At 36.1% G+C, this 16,892-nt stretch overlaps 1 protein-coding gene and 1 pseudogene across 14 annotated transcripts in view; both read right to left on the bottom strand.

Annotated features, from left to right (window-relative positions):
- DLG1 (discs large MAGUK scaffold protein 1) overlaps positions 1–16,892 on the bottom strand; it is a 278,066-nt gene that overhangs the window by 150,234 nt on the left and 110,940 nt on the right. For all 14 annotated transcript variants that reach the window (XM_030330682.1, XM_030330683.1, XM_030330680.1 and 11 more), the window contains exon 5: positions 9,656–9,820. In XM_030330682.1, coding sequence (XP_030186542.1) covers positions 9,656–9,820 — 165 coding nt within the window. The remainder of the gene's footprint in view (positions 1–9,655; positions 9,821–16,892) is intronic.
- LOC115523792 lies at positions 384–1,525 on the bottom strand (annotated as a pseudogene).

The raw sequence follows: 16,892 nt of genomic DNA, 5'->3' as shown, positions 1-16,892 counted from the left end.
ATATCTTAAGCAGGCTCCATGCTAAGCATGGAGACTAACGCTAAGGTTAGATCCCACGAGCCTGGGATCACAGCCTGAACTGAAAATCAAGAGTGGCTTAACTGACTGAGCTACCCAGGTGCCCCTAAATAGTCATTTTCTAACATCTAATACTAGGTCTCTTTCTTTCCTTTTTTAATTTTTTTTAATGTTTATTTATCTTTGACAGAGAGACAGACAGAGCATGAGCAGGGGAGGGGCAGAGAGAGAGGGAGACACAGAATCTGAAGTAGGCTCTGAGCTGTCAGCACGGAGCCCGACGCGGGGCTTGAACTCACGCACAGTGAGATCACGACCTGAGCCAAAGTCGGACACTCAACAGACTGAGCCACCCAGGCGCCCCACCAGGTCTCTTTCTCAACAGAGTAGTCCACCTCAGAATCACTTAGGATGCTGGTTAAAAATGCCGACTGGTATCCCCTCCCCACCAGAATTTTTTGGGGTAAGAGGGATATGGAAATTTTCATTTTAAAAAAGCCCCCTAAGTGACTTTTTTTTTTTTTTAAATCAATCCTGTGTCTTTATTAATGGGAGTTAGAAAGAGACTATACTCGGCAACCAAGGGGTGAGGTAATGGGCAGAAAGGTGGGGTGGGCTCAGGCTCTGGAGATTCAAGGGCAAAGTGATGGTCTAGGAGGGGCCAAGGAGACCAACCAGTTCTTGGCAGCAGCTGAAGAGATACCCAAGGGTGAGCTTTCAGGCACTGGGGCAATCAGCTGGTTCTGCAGGGGGTGCAGGGTAAATTGGCATGGCCTGGAATTTCCCTGAGGCCACCCTGCCTGGTCTACCTAGATCATCCACTGGTCCTGATCCTGTTCATTGCCTTCTATTCCACCTCACTGACCTCTCCATCATCAGGTGACTCATTGTAGTTATTCATCTCATCCATGTCCTGCATGTCCTCATCAACCTCTGAGTCCTCTTCACTACCCTCCTCATCTTCATCCTCCTCTTCCTCGTCGTCATAGTGCTCTGAGGCCGGCTTGCTGATAGGTACCAGATTGTCTTTCTCTGCAATGCTCTGGAGCCAGGCCTGATGCTGTTGTTCTTGCTGCTGCAGCTCTGTCTCCTCCACGCAGGGTCAATCCAGATTAAACCACAGTGTCTCAGTCACACAGGGGAAGAGTGAGGGAGTGAGGGAAACAAGGTGGATATGGCTCCTAGACTGAGGTAAAGGGCCAGGTGAATCCAGCTTTCAGATGTATTTGGTTTTAGTTATTCGGTTAGTTTGATTAGGTGATGGGATGGAGTAGAAGGTAGCAGGGAAATAGCTCTTCCTTGTGGGAATCAGACAGACCTGGGTTTGAATCCTGGCTCCACCACTTACTAGCTGTTTGACCTCGGCCAAGTCACTTAACCTCTCTGAGCCTCAGTTTCCTCATGTCTAGTTCTACTTTTGCCCTAATTCATTTGACCAATCCTGGGCCAGCCGCTGTACTTCTGTGAACCTCAGCTTCCCGGCCTGTGTCACTGACACAACACCCATTCTTACAACCAGTAAATACGAGGCAAGAGACCGAGGCTCCAAAAGCCCCCTAAGTGACTTTTAAGCAACATGAAGTTTGAGAACCACAGGCTCCTAAGTCTGTCCTTCTAACACTGCTATATTAGTATGTAATATGTGGTCATTTAAAAACAATATATGAATAAAAGTACTGCTTGATAATATACTAATGATAGAGTAATTTACTTTTTAGGTTGCTATAAACTCATCACAAGTCCTAACCTCAGCCATACACTTTTTCAGATGTGGACTGACAAAATCTTGCTTACTGTGTGCTTACCAGCACCAACTAAATGCAGCCTAATAGAAAGTAGTATTGGCAAACTATAACCTCCAGATCCATTGCAAACCCTAATTCAGCAAGCAAAGATACTAATACTCTACAATTCCATCTCCAAAAATACAGATACATGCCCAATAAGGGTTGAGAGTCATGTGGGACTTTTGAGACTTAAGATGCTTTGTGACAGAGATTATAGCACAAAGTTTGGTCTTCTTCCCAAGGACTCTGCAGATAGTAGCTGGCAATTTTGTGGCCCTAGACAGAATGGTTCTAACCATTTGGGGGTAGGGGAAGAGAGGAAAACACTAAGAGTAAACAGAGAACTAAGTGTAGGAAAAAAGTAAAACTTCCTTAAGAAAAAAACCAGAAAAATAACAAAAAAATAGTAGTAATATTGACCAGGTACTTAATTAACAACTAGTTAGTATGATTTCAACGAATGCTCCAGTAACTGGTTTGGCCCTAAATTATGTGCCATGATGATCCAGGTCTGATAAAAACCTGAGATGGGGAGGGAAGCACTAGAATTGATGTAGATTCTGTTATTCTGGATTGGCATGGATAAGGATTTTTTTTTTTAAGTTTATTTATTTATTTTGAGAGAGAGAGAAAACACGTGCACTCACGCAAGAACATGGGAGAGGTAGAAAGAGGTAAGAGAGGTAGAGAGAGAGAGAGAGAGAGAGAGAGAGAATCCCAAGCAGGCTCTGCACTGTCAGCACAAAGCCCGATGAGTGGCTTGAACTCATGAAACATGAAATCATGACCTGAGGTGAAATCAAGAGTTGGACGCTTAACTGACTGAGCCACCCAGGCGCCGCTGGATAGGATTTTGTACACAAATGCTTAATATAAATTTCCTACTTACAGTGCAAACAATTATAATACAATGAACAGTAAGCCATTTGTGTACATAGAATTCCTATCCTAGGGAGCCAAACAGCTCAAAAATAATCTAAAGCTGATAGGTCACGCATTCCATCTCACATATCCTCTAAGTACTGGGAAAAGTACTTTTCAATGCATGGATTTTCAAATCCATTGATATTAACAAAGCAACTATGAGATTTGGAAGGGCTTCTTTATGAAACTGGCCTGTTATCTAAGCTACAAAAATCTAGGATCATCTCATCCATTGCCCAGTAGTCAATACATGCATACAAAACCTATGTGTACCTAAATCACAACTGATTTCATAGGATTTGATTGGGAGATCAAAGGTGACCAATTCCTCACTGATTTCTGCTTTAGAATAGCCCTACTCATATAGCAGAGTTGAAAATAAACTCTATTCCATTAAAACAAAATTTAAGCAATCATTAGGGAACCTGGAAAGTCTATTTAAAATAATGAATTAGGGGCGCCTGGGTGGCGCAGTCGGTTAAGCGTCCGACTTCAGCCAGGTCACGATCTCGCGGTCCGTGGGTTCGAGCCCCGCGTCAGGCTCTGGGCTGATGGCTCGGAGCCTGGAGCCTGTTTCCGATTCTGTGTCTCCCTCTCTCTCTGCCCCTCCCCCGTTCATGCTCTGTCTCTCTCTGTCCCAAAAATAAATAAAAAAACATTGAAAAAAAAATTAAAAAAATAAAATAATGAATTAAAAAAATACACAATGTCAAAATCACTGAATAACTATTAACATTTAAATATGATTTTAACATTCTTTTTTCTGTACAGTTTACTTTTAGTCAAAAAATGATGATAATATTAACTATAATAGAACTCTAAACAATAAAGCTTAAGTAAACTGAATATATCCACTTAGCGGATTATTACATAACCTAAAATACGATTTTGAAAAACTTATGACTGTGAGAAATTTATTTCATAACATGAAATGAAAGTAAGGACCATTCAGAAATATATACAGAATAAGTAGGCCCTCAATTTGCTCACCATTCCAAGTTCAAAAAATAAACTCACAAGTCTTCAGGTATAGTAACAAAGGCAAGGATTAAATAATCTCAGTAAAAAATGTAAGAGGTTGAGAGGAAAAACAATATTAAAACTCTAAAATACTAAATAAATAAATAAATAAATAAATTACTAAGTAACTGCAAAGCTAATATACTGTAAATGCAACATAATAGGTATTTTCCTTACACTTTTATCTTTATGATCTGGCCTATTAAATTTCAAAATGTACAACTGTACTAAGAGAAGACTTTAAATAATTTTTTAAACAAAACAAAAAACACACAGTTCACCTACTTCTCCCATTTCCCTGTGTCTTATAGCCACCAATCTTTTGTCCATATTATAACAGAGATCACTGGTATTTGTCTTTCTCTGACTTATTAGCATAGTGCCCTCAAAGTCAAACCATGTTGTCACAAAAGGCAAAATTTCATTCTCTTTGACCACATGTACAATGTTTTCTTCAACCATTCTTCCACTGATGGATACTTAGGTTGTTTCCATATCTTGGCTACCATAAATAATGCTGCAATGAACATGGGGGTGCATGTATCTTTTTGAATTAGTGTTTTCATTTTCTTCAAATAAATACACAGATGCAGATCTGCTGAATCATATGGTAGTTTTATTTTTAATTTTCTGACGAACTTCCATACTATTTTCTATAATGGTTTCACCAATTTGCATTCCCACCAACAGTACATGAGGGTTTCTTGCCAACACTTATTATTTCTTGTCCTTTTGTTAACAGTCATTCTAAAAGGTGTGAGGTAATATCTCACTGTGGTTTTGACTTGCATTTCCCTGATGATTAATGATGTTGTGTATCTATGTTTTCATGTACCTGTTGGCTATCCGAGGTCTTCTTTGGAAAAAATGAATATTCAGATCTTCTGGCATTTTTTAATCAGATTTTTTTTTTTTTTTTTTTTTTGCTATTGAGTTGTAGGAGTTCCTTATGTATTTTGGATATGGCTCCTTATCCATTAATTATCCATGATTTGCCATTATTTTCTCCCATTCAGTAGTATGCCTTTTCATCTTGGTGGCATGGCTTCCTTTGCTGAGCAGAAAGCTTTTTAGCTTGATGTAATCCCATTTAGTTTATTTTTGCTTTTGTTTCTTTTGCTTATGGTGTCATTTTCAAAAAATCATCACTGAGACCTATGTCAAGGAGATTACTGCCTATGTTTTCTTCTAGGACAAGACTAAGCTGAGAAAACTGATGACACAGATGGGTTATTTGCTTAGAAAAACTCTGATCATATACCAATACCTTCTGTCTGAGCACCATCTTGTGGTCAAACTGTATGCAAACCATAAGCTTACCTTAATACATCAGGGCCATCCAAAAAAGAGAAGATAAAATTCAACAACATTTTAATATATTCCAGAGATGTGAAAACAAAACTCATTTCAAAAGGTATGCATAATATACTCAAAATGGGAAAGATTCTATTCCTGTACTAGTTTAATAGGCATATATTTGCTTATGACTATCTTTTCTGTTACCCTCACTTCTCACATTTGAAAAACTACCAACTACTGCTAGTGATTTCATTTGATACTGTTCTCAGTACTACTGGATGAAATGTATCCAGGCTAGGAGATATACTTATTTAAAATAATTACCTGTTAACACACTGTTCTATCTTCAGTTTCAAGTCCTGCTTAACTATGTTTACTTTTGCACATATTGATTTGAACGTAAGTTTCCTGGTCATTGACAACAAAGCCAAATATAATTCCCTCAATGATCAATGCAACATCCCATACCAAGCTGCCTCCATGTACCTACTGCCCTCCTTGTCACTTCATCCCAACTTAAATATATTTTGAAACAGGCTGGACTTTTATTTATTCAATTTACTGTTTACCATTTTTCCTAATTCTCAGCTCATTTTCTGTTTTAGGAATCTTGACACTGTTCTTATTATGATATACTGTTATATTTATAACTGTTTAAAATGTAAGCTTTTTAAAAAGATTCTTATACACCACAAAAATTTATCCACTATGTCTTTTTCTTCCATTTTCACCATTATACTGACAATTTCTTCCTTCATACTGCCCAGGACTGGCAAGAAAGTTTCCCTTTCAGAGTCTTAAATCATAATCACCTTCAGGTTAAATAAGGCCTGAATAAAGTAACTTTCAATCACTATCTTATTTCATTCATTATTTCAGTAATAAGAATCAGCACCAGCACTGCAAGAACCTAATAGATTATTTCATAGCACATTTTATGGTGGCAAATCCCTCATAAGGCCACTCATCAGCTCAGGATTGAGGCCCTTCACACCTTACACTCATTTCCGAATAAGTTCCCTAAGCTACAGTATCATGAACCTTCCTGTATTTTTACCCTGATTATCACCCTGCTACTGTACTTATTTTCCCCAGTAACTGCCTTCTCCTCTGAATTGGCATCTTGTGCACACCCTTCAACACTTTATCCAAAAGTCAATTTTCTTTTTTCAGACACCTCCAAAAATTTAGTTTTTCTCTTTATTTTCTCATGTTATATATTGTTATATCTCTCTATAAAAAATACTAATCACTGAAATCTAACAGTTACTAGCATAGATGTTTAATAAATGTTAAACGTGTATTATTTAATAATCAAAACTAATATTCTAGCAGGTGATATTTTTCCAAAATCATATAATCAACTTTATTTAAAAGTTTTCAAAAATTTACACAATAGTCAATGAGAAAGTTCACTTCTGCTAGATCCTCTACTAGCTATAGGTGCACTCAATCTTATATTTAGTTTAGCAATGCCCAGGGTCAACTGTGAGGGCTTTCCACGTATTCTTTAATGTTCATCAGTTTGTTTATATTTAACTTTTAAAAAGGGGGTGGGACGCTCACTGCCCATGCCTCTATCAGATTCTGCATATATACAGAAGTAACTACCAAAACACTTACCAAGACTGAGGAGTTGAGTGTGTGCAAACTGGCTTTGCATAGTTTATAACAATCAGAATGACCAGATATTCAAAATATCAGAAACAAAGAATTATACCTACCTGGGAGAATTTTTTGACTAAAGTAATAGGTTATATTAATTCAGGCAACAGAAACTAGGCACAGACTGACAAGAACAGCATATAAAGCAGGACACAGTGCTTCCAATTCAAGTGTTCTAAAGTTATGTTATTCAGAATGAGGATAGAAGAGATTTCTTGACTTGAGATTTTTGTAAGTTAAAAATGTGTATTAAAATTTCTAGGATAACCATTAAAGGAAGAGAAACAAATGGAAATTGGACATGAGAAAATATAACCTAATGTAAGATATGAAAGGAATAAATGCCTCCTATTGAGATAGAGAAGCTGAAGGAACTACATTTTAGAAAGGTTCCATTTCTGCTGTTTTTCTACTGGAGCCCCCATTTACTCGTGTTCGATATTTTGCACCTGAGTAAAAACCAGAGACGCTAAGTTCCCACTCCAAGAGGAAACAAGAAAGTTCACCATTCTCTGGGTTTTGTCCTAGGCCCCCCAAACACCTGATAACACCTAAGAAGAGTCAGATCCGAAACATGTTCCAGGATGTTAGCTTTTAAAGCCTTGGCTGACACTAGCTAGCATCAATACCCTCTACCTTTGATGATTTATAAAACAACACCTATTACTCACCTGACATTTGCCTCTGATTAGACCCTCTGCTGGATTCCTGAAGGAACACATATCCTGGACCCCTTTACAATATAAACCCCAGGCCCCAAGCAACAAAGACACTCATTCTCCTTTCCTTTCGGAGTCTCACAGACATTCCATCTGCTATTCTTTACCTGTCACTTATGCTACTCAGTAAACTCTGCTTTCACTTTCTCCAGCTCCTGTTTGATTTTTATCCTGCACAAAGCCAAGTACCCTTTTGGCTGGTCCTGCAGGAACCCCCTTCTGGATTTTTGGACCACCCTGACTGTATCAGTATGTTTAAAAATTAAGCAACATACCTCTAAATAATTCATGGGGCAAAAATAAGTAAGTAAGTAAGTAAATAAATAAATAAATAAATAAATAAAGGAAATGTTAGAATAAAAAAAAAATTACATGTTAAAACTTGTGGGATACAGCTAAAGTGATATTTAAAGGAAAATTTACAAACTCAAATACTGATACTATTAACAATAAGCAACCAACTTAAGAAACTAGGGAGAAAAAAATAAACCCAAAGAAAGCAGAAGAGAAAAAAATAATCATGGTAAGAAGAGAAAGGGGAAAAGATAAAAGGAGAATTGTCTATGTCACTAATAGCCAACCGATTTTTTCTTCTTTGTATCTCTCATTTAGTCTCCCAAGGGAAGATCAGACTGCTCCTTACCAAACAAAATCTGTAATTTATATGCAGGCTATCCACACATTTATATTTATAGATGTACATGAACGTGTGTATTATGTAGGTATATGTGTGTGTGAAAACAAGGAGGGTGGGGATAGCAGCACATGGGGGAAGAATACAAGATTTAAAAAGATTTTAATGTTTATTTTATTTTTAAGAGGTGGGGGAGGGGCAGAGAGAGAGAGAGAAGGAGACACAGAATATGAAGCAGCTCTCAGCACAGGAGCCCAATGTGGGGCTAGAATGCACAAACTGTGAGACCATGACCTGAGCTGAAGTCAGAGGCTTAACCGATGAGCCACCCAGGTGCCCCAAGAACACAAGATTTTTTAAAAAGAGATGAATCTTTGACAAGACCATCTTTTGCCAAGAATGATCAAGGGGGAAAAAAACAAAACAAGGCACAAATAATTACTAGGAATGAAAAAGGGGCCACACTTAAATATGCTATAGACAAAAAAAAAAAACCTCACAGGATATTAATAATATTTTGAAATAAATATGAAATGGATAAATTCCTAGAAAAAAATAACCTAGCAAAACTATCAATAGAAAATCTAAATGATACTACAACGATTAAAATTTTTAACCAGTAATACAAAATCATCCCTCAAAGAAAATTATAAAACATAAGATTTTTACTAGGAAAAAAATTATCCTTATTCACAATACATAAAATCAAAAAATGATTAGTATCCAGAATATATAAAGAACTTACACAAATCAGAAAAAAGGACAACCCAAGACCATATAAATAAGCAAAAATCTTGAGAGTTTATGTATCACAGAAGAGAAAACCTAAATGACCGATATTTTCAACCTTATTATCAAACAGGGAAATGAACATTAAAGTCACAATGAGATACTATTCCAAGCCCAAAATATGGCAAAAATAATAACACCACGCACTGATGAGAATATGGATCATTTAAAACTCAAATATTGCTGCTGAAAAGGTAAAGTATACAACCACTTGGAAAATAATCTGGTGTTACCCACGAAGATATTTATACATAACCTATGTTTTTTATAGCATGTTAATAAAAGAAAACTCTAGAGCAGTAAAAATAATCTTAGGAATATAATATTGAGCAAAAGAAGTCAAGTTGAGATTATATACAGTATACGCTACTTATATAAAATTTAAGATTGGCAAAATAAACAATATATTGATTAGAAATCTAAATATGTGGTAGAGCTTTATAAGAAGCCAGGATTGTGATTATTTCTGAGGGGAGTTAATGCCAGTATTAATGCTCTTTGTCTATAAGTATTAACATTTAAAACAAATTTTTAAAATATTCCAATGTGTAATATTTGAAACATAAGTTATTTCCTTTGTGGGAATTTTTAGGCTTAGAATCACTGAATAAATTCTTTTAATAAAATATACCTTTACAAGTGTTTTTAAAATGCTAATAAATATAAAATTCTTATAACTAAGAAACCAGAAATAAGAGGTAAAAATTCTACATAAAAGAATAGTTCTTTCTGAGCATTAGCTATACAAGTAACAAAAGTAATATATAATTCATAGCAACAAAATAAAGTCATCATCTTACCTTTATTGGTGAAATATGAGAATGGGAAACAAATCCATGGACATTCTCAATTTCTGACAGGTTCTTCTCTGAGACATGAACTAATTCCGGACCTATCACCTCATTAGTGATTTGTGGGGATATGTGCTCTTGAGGAGGTGTATCTTCATCCTGATACCGGTATTTCTGTAAGAAAAATTATTAAATATGAAAAAGCCCTGAAAGGCAAAGTGAGTTCAATTTGAATCATGGTTTCATAACTAACCAAATACTCAATAATATTTAACTGTATGAAAAGTGTACTGTATGGTTTAATGCAGAAAGTCTGAGAGAAATAGGCCTCCATTTTAAAGTCATTCCAAATTTTAATAAAATTATTTGATTAAAAATAATTCAGATTCTGGGAAGATGGGTGAATAGGAAGCACAAAGAATTTGTCTTTCCACTTAGACAACAATTACACATGCAGAAACTGTCTGATGTAACTATTCTGGAACTCTGCAATCTGTTGAAGGCTTGCAACTACCAGGGGAAAACATGGGATGGTAAACTGTGATTAATTTAGGTCAAATTTACCACCTCAATTCATCACAGTACTGGAAGTTGCACCCAGAGCAATTAGGCAAGAAAAAAAAATAAAAGGCACCCAAATTGGAAAGGAAGAAGTAAAATGATCTCTGTCTGCAGATGATATAATGTTATATGTAGAAAACCCTAAAGACTCAGCAAAAAAGCTGTTAGAGCTAATGAATTCAGCAAAGTAGCTGGATACAAAGTCAACACAAAATTCAGTTGCGTTTCTATATATAATCTAAAAAGAAAATTACAAAAACAGTTCCATTTACAATAGCATCAAAAAGAATAAAATACTTGGGAATAAACTTTACTTGTACAATGAAAACTATAAAATACTGCTGAAAGAAATTAAAGATGACAGAAAAAAATGGAAACACATCCTGTGTTTATAGATTGGAAGACTTAGTATTATTAAGATGTCAATATTACCCAAAGCAATTTACAATCTCTGTCAAAATCCCAATGACATTTTTTTTGCAGAAAGAGAAAAACCCATTCTAAAATTCATGTGGAATCTCAAGGAACCTGAACTGCCAAAATAATCATGAAAAAGAATAAAGCTGGAGGACTCACACTTCCTCATTTCAAAACTTACTATGAAGCTACAGTATTCAAAACAGTTTGGTACTGGCATAAATACAAACATACAGACCAATGGAACAGAATAAAAGTCCAGAAATAAACCTTCACATAAATGATCAAATTATTTTCAACAAGGGTGCCAAGACTATTCAATAGGGAAAAGACCATCTTTTCAACAAGCGGTACAAGCGGTAATTCCACTTCTAGAAACTAATCTTAGATATAACATCAGTGAATCACAAACATGTGCATTGTAAAATATATAAAAAATCCCTTTAACTATGAATTTGACTGCTGAAAGTTATTGCACAACCTCCAACATCACCACTTTAAATAACATCCTTCTATGAAATGGTAATTACATGGAAAACAATCAGATTCACATCAATATTTGCCAGTTCATTTAACATGATAGAAGAAATGTTTTTACATGTAAACCTCAAATTGTTTTCAAAACCAGTGAAAAGAATTCTCTAACTTTATCCTGAGTAAGGCTGAAGTTATAAATATACTTTAACAAAGTTTAACATATTTTAACAGTGTTTAAATTTTTTTTTAACATTTATTTATTTTTGACAGACAGAGAGAGAATGGGGGGGGGGAGGGCAGAGAGAAAAGGAGACATAGACTCTGAAGCAGGTCCAGGCTCTCAGCTGTCAGTCAGCACAGAGCCCAATGCAGGGCTCGAACTCACAACCTGCAAGATCATGACCTGAGCCAAAGTCAGACGCTTAACTGACTGAGCCACCCAGGCACCCCAACACAGTTTAAATGCTCAATTGGGCAGAAACAAAATCTAAGTACTTCTATATCTTAATAGGAGATACAATTATACGGAAGGAAACTTGATTATCATCTTCTCTTTTTTTTCCTTCTCCCCAGGCTCTCCCTCATAATCATCTTTTCATACTTTACAGGTACTCCAAAACTTAATATGTACTTGGGAGAGAGTACACGCAGAAAGATGTTCCCTACAGTATAGTTTGGAATGAAGAAAAATTGGAAACAAGCTTCTTATCAATACAACAACAAAAGGTAAATAAATATTGGTACAGTCATTCTACAAAAATTATGTAGATATTAAAATGGGTAAAAATCTACTTATTTTAATAGGAAAAGCTGAAGACATGGATTAATGAATGAGAAAAGCATGTTTTAAGCTAACAAACACAGTATGAACATTTTAAAGCAAAGCAATTCTACACTTATGTATGTGTATGTATATATAATCATATGTATATGCATATGCAATGTGTATATGTGTGTGTATATATATACACATATATATATATATCTTCATGTGTCACATTTTCAGATCACAATGCTATGAAACTTGATCAACCACAGGAAAAAGTTTGGGAGACCTCCAAATACATGGAGGTTAAAGAACATCTTACTAAAGAATGAATGAGTCAACAGGCAATTAAAGAAGAAATTGAATAAAAAAAAAAAAAACACCAAAAAACCCCATACAGATCAATGAAACAAAGAGCTGGTTTTTCAAAAAAAATAAACAAAATTGATAACCCCCTAGCCAGACATCTCAAAAAGAAAAGACAGAGGACCCAAATAGACAAAATCATGAATGAACATGGAATTATTACAACCAGTCCCTCAGAAATACAAGCAATTATCAGAGAATACTATGAAAAATTACATGCCAACAAACTGGACAACCTGGAAGAAATGGACACTTTCCTAGACACGTACACACTATCAAAACTCAAAAGGGAAGAAACAGAAAATTTAAACAGACCTATCACTAGTGAAGAAATTGAATCAGTTACCAAAAATCTCCCAACAAACAAGAGTCCTGGACTGGATGGCTTCCCAGGGGAATTCTACCAGACATTTATAGCAGAGTTAATATCTATCCTTCTCAAGCTGTTCCAAAAAATAGAAATGGAAGGAAAACTTCCTGACTTATTCTATGAAGCCAGCATTACCTTGATTCCCAAACCACACAGAGACCCCACAAAAAAAGGAGAATTACAGGTCAATATCCCTGATGAACATGGATGCAAAAATTCTCAACAAGATACTAGCAAACTGAATTCAACAACATATTAAAATAATTATTCACCATGATCAAGTGGGATTCATTCCTGGGCTGTAGGGCTGGGTCGATATTCGCAAACCAATCAATGTGATACATCAATGTGAGGCTGAAGTTATAAATATACTTTAACAAAGTTAAAAGATCATATGATCATATGATCAAAAGATCATATGACGGGATCATATGATCAAAAGATCATATGACGGGATCATATGATCCCGTCAATAGATGTAGAAAAAGCATTTGACAAAATACAGCATCCCTTCTTAATAAAAACCCTCAAGAAAGCTGGGATAGAAGGAACATACCTAAACATCATAAAAGTCATATATGAAGAGCCCATAGCTAGTATCATCCTCAATGGGGAAAAACTGAGAAGTTTCCCCGAGATCAGGAACACAACAGGGATTTCCACTCTCATGGCTGGCTGTTGTTTAACATAATGTTGGAAGTCCTAGCATCAGCAATCAGACAACAAAGTGAAATAAAGGCATCAAAATTGGCCAAGAAGAAGTTAAACTTTCACTTTTTGCAGAAGACGTGATACTCTACACAGAAAACCCGAAAGATTCCACCAGAAGTCTGTTAGAACTGATACAAGAATTCAGCAAAGTCGCAGGGTACAAAATCAAGGTACAGAAATCGGTTGCATTTCTATACATCAATAATGAAGCAAAAGAAAGAGAAATCAAGAAATTGATCCCATTTATAATTGCACCAAGAACCATAAAATACCTAGGAATAAGCCTAACCAAAGATATAAAAGATCTGTATGCTGAAAACTATAGAAAACTTATGAAGGAAATTGAAGAAGACACAAAGAAACAGAAAAACATTCCATGCTCACGGATTGGAAGAATAAATATTGTTAAAATGTCAATACTACCCAAAGCAATCTACACATTCAATGCAATCCCAATCAAAATTGCACCAGCATTCTTCTCCAAGCTAGAACAAACAATCCTAAAATTTGTATGGAACCACAAAAGACCTCAAATAGCCAAAGTAATATTGAAAAAGAAAACCAAAGCGGGAGGCATCACAATCCTAGACTTTAGCTTCTACTACAAAGCTGTAATAATCAAGACAGCATGGTATTGGCACAAAAACAGACACATAGACCAATGGAATAGAGAACTCAGAATTGGACCCACAAATGTATGGCCAACTAATCTCTGGCAAAGCAGGAAAGAGTATCCAATGGAAAAAAGACCGTCTCTTTAGCAAATGATGCTGGGAGAAATGGACAGCAACATGCAGAAGAATGAAACTAGACCACTTTCTTATATCACACACAAAAATAAAATGGATGAAAGACCTAAACGTGAGACAGGAAACCATCAAAACCCTAGAGGAGAAATCAGGCAACAATCTCTTTGACCCCAGCCACAGCAATTTCTTGCTCGACACATCTCCAAAGGCAAGGGAATTAAAAGCAAAAATGAACTACTGGGACCTCATCAAAATAAAAAGCTTCTGCACTGCAAAGGAAACAATCAACAAAACTAAAAGGCAACCGACAGAATGGGAGATATTTGCAAATGACATATTGGATAAAGGGTTAGTATCCAAAAATCTATAAAGAACTTATCAAACTCAACACCCAAAAAATAAATAATCCAGTGAAGAAATGGGCAGAGACATGAATAGACACTTTTCCAAAGAAGACATCCAGATGGCCAACAGACATGTGAAAAGATGCTCAACATCACTCACTATCAGGGAAGCACAAATCAAAACCACACTGAGATACCACCTCACACCAGTCAGAGTGGCTAAAGTTGACAACTTAGGAAACAACAGATGCTGGTGAGGATGTGGAGACACAGGAACCCTCTTGCACTGTTGGTGGCAATGCAAACTGGTTACAGCTGCTCTGGAAAGCATTGTGGAGGTTCCTCAAAAAATTAAAAATAGAACCACCCTATGACCCAGCAACAGCACTACTAGGAATTTATCCAAGCATACAGGAGTGCTGATTCATAGGGCATATGTACACCAATGTTTATAGCAGCACTTTCAATAATAGCCAAATTATGGAAAGAGTCTAAATGTCCATTAACTGACGAATGGATAAAGAAGATGTGGTTGATATATACAATGGAATACTACTTGGCAATGAGAAAGAATGACATCATGCCATTTGCAGCAATGTGTATAGAACTGGAAGGGATTATGCTAAGTAAAATAAGTCAGAGAAAGACAGGTATCATATGTTTTCACTCATATGTGGATCTTGAGAAACTTAACAGAAGACCATGGGGGAAGGGAAGGGTTTGAAAAAAAACACAGTTACAAACAGAGAAGGAGGGAGGCAAACCATAGGAGACTCTTAAATACAGAGAACAAACTGAGGGTGGATGGGGAGGTGGGGGAGAGAGGAAAACGGGTAATGGGCATTGAGGAGGGCACTTGTTGGGATGAGCACTAGGTGTTGTATATAAGCGATAAACCACAAGAATCTACCCCCAAAAGCAAGAGCACACTTTACACACTGTATATTAGCCAATTTGACAAATTATATTAAAAATAAAAAATACATTAAAAAATAATAAACTGGGGTTTCCCAGTAAAAATCACTCTATACTCATGGAACCATTCAATGTGGTCCTCTGGCTTCTGTATTTCCTGCAAAGTGGCAGCTAAATGCAATAACCTGATCAGTCTCATGTTTAATCCTTTGGGCAAGAATACAGTTGGTACTGTGTCCTCTTATTAAGAAGCACATAGGGGCGCCTGGGTGGCTCAGTCGGTTGAGTGTCCGACTTCAGCTCAGGTCACGATCTCGCGGTCCGTGAGTTCGAGCCCCGCGTCGGGCTCTGGGCTGATGGCTCAGAGCCTGGAGCCTGCTTCCGATTCTGTGTCTCCCTCTCTCTCTGACCCTCCCCCGTTCATGCTCTCTCTCTGTCTCAAAAATAAATAAACTTAAAAAAAAAAAAAAAAAGAAGCACATAATGTCTGGTTATGTCTTTTTGTGATGTTAGCAGGCCTTGATGTTCAATGCCTAAATCAATTCATTCACTGGGGGCTGCAAAATGGTAACAATCTAATTCTACTATTTCATCTTCATGTATTAAATGGTATACATATATAAAAAAATATTTCCCTTCACCTACTACTTAGTTACCTAAGTATGGTTCACACATGAACTTACCAGTTTTAAAGACAGATTAAAAAAAATAAAACTGGTTCCCTATCACCCTCTTAAAGCAATGAAGAGGTTTTTAGATATTATTGAATGCACTACTGGTCAAAATCGCATTTGGCTTTTTTTCAGCAAATGACAGGCTGATCCTAATATTCAGATGGGGTTGCATAAGACCCAGAATAGTTAAAACAATCTTTACACAGAAAAGCAAAGTAGAGGACCCACGCATCCCCATTTCAAGACAATCTACAAAGCTATATTAGTCAAGATGGTGATACTGGTGTAAGGATAGACATGTATCAAGGGAGCAGAATTAAAAGTAGAGAAACATACCACTATGTTTATAGTCAACATGGGTGCCAAGAGAATTTAATGAGGGAAAGAACAGTCGTTTCAACAAATGATGCTGAAACAACTGGAAGGAAAGTAATTAAATAAGACCTCTAACACTATGTACAAAAACTAATTCAAAATGGATCAAGACCTAAATATAAGAACTAAAACATAAAACTCCTAGAAGAAAACATAAGTATACATCTTTATAACCTTGGATTCGGCAATGTTTCCTACTTACAATATCTAAATCACAAGAAACCAAAGGAAAAAAAACAGGTAAATGTGATTCAATATAAATGAAAAACTTCTGTTCACCAAAGAGCACTATCAAAAAAGTGAAAACCCACAGTATGGGTGAAAATATTTGCACATCATTTTTTGGTAACACTATCTAGAATACATAGTGTATCTGATAAGTCTCCTGAATACATAATGAATCCTTACAGCTCAACAATAAAAAGACAACTCAATTTTAAAATGGGCAAAGGATTTAAACAGACACTTCTAAGATATATAAATAGCCAGTAAGTACACACAAAAAAAAGCTCAACCATCAT

Source organism: Lynx canadensis, chromosome C2 (assembly GCF_007474595.2).
Source record: "Lynx canadensis isolate LIC74 chromosome C2, mLynCan4.pri.v2, whole genome shotgun sequence".
In the NCBI taxonomy this organism is placed as follows: Eukaryota; Metazoa; Chordata; class Mammalia; order Carnivora; family Felidae; genus Lynx; species Lynx canadensis.
This window is presented reverse-complemented; position numbering and strand designations above follow the sequence as displayed.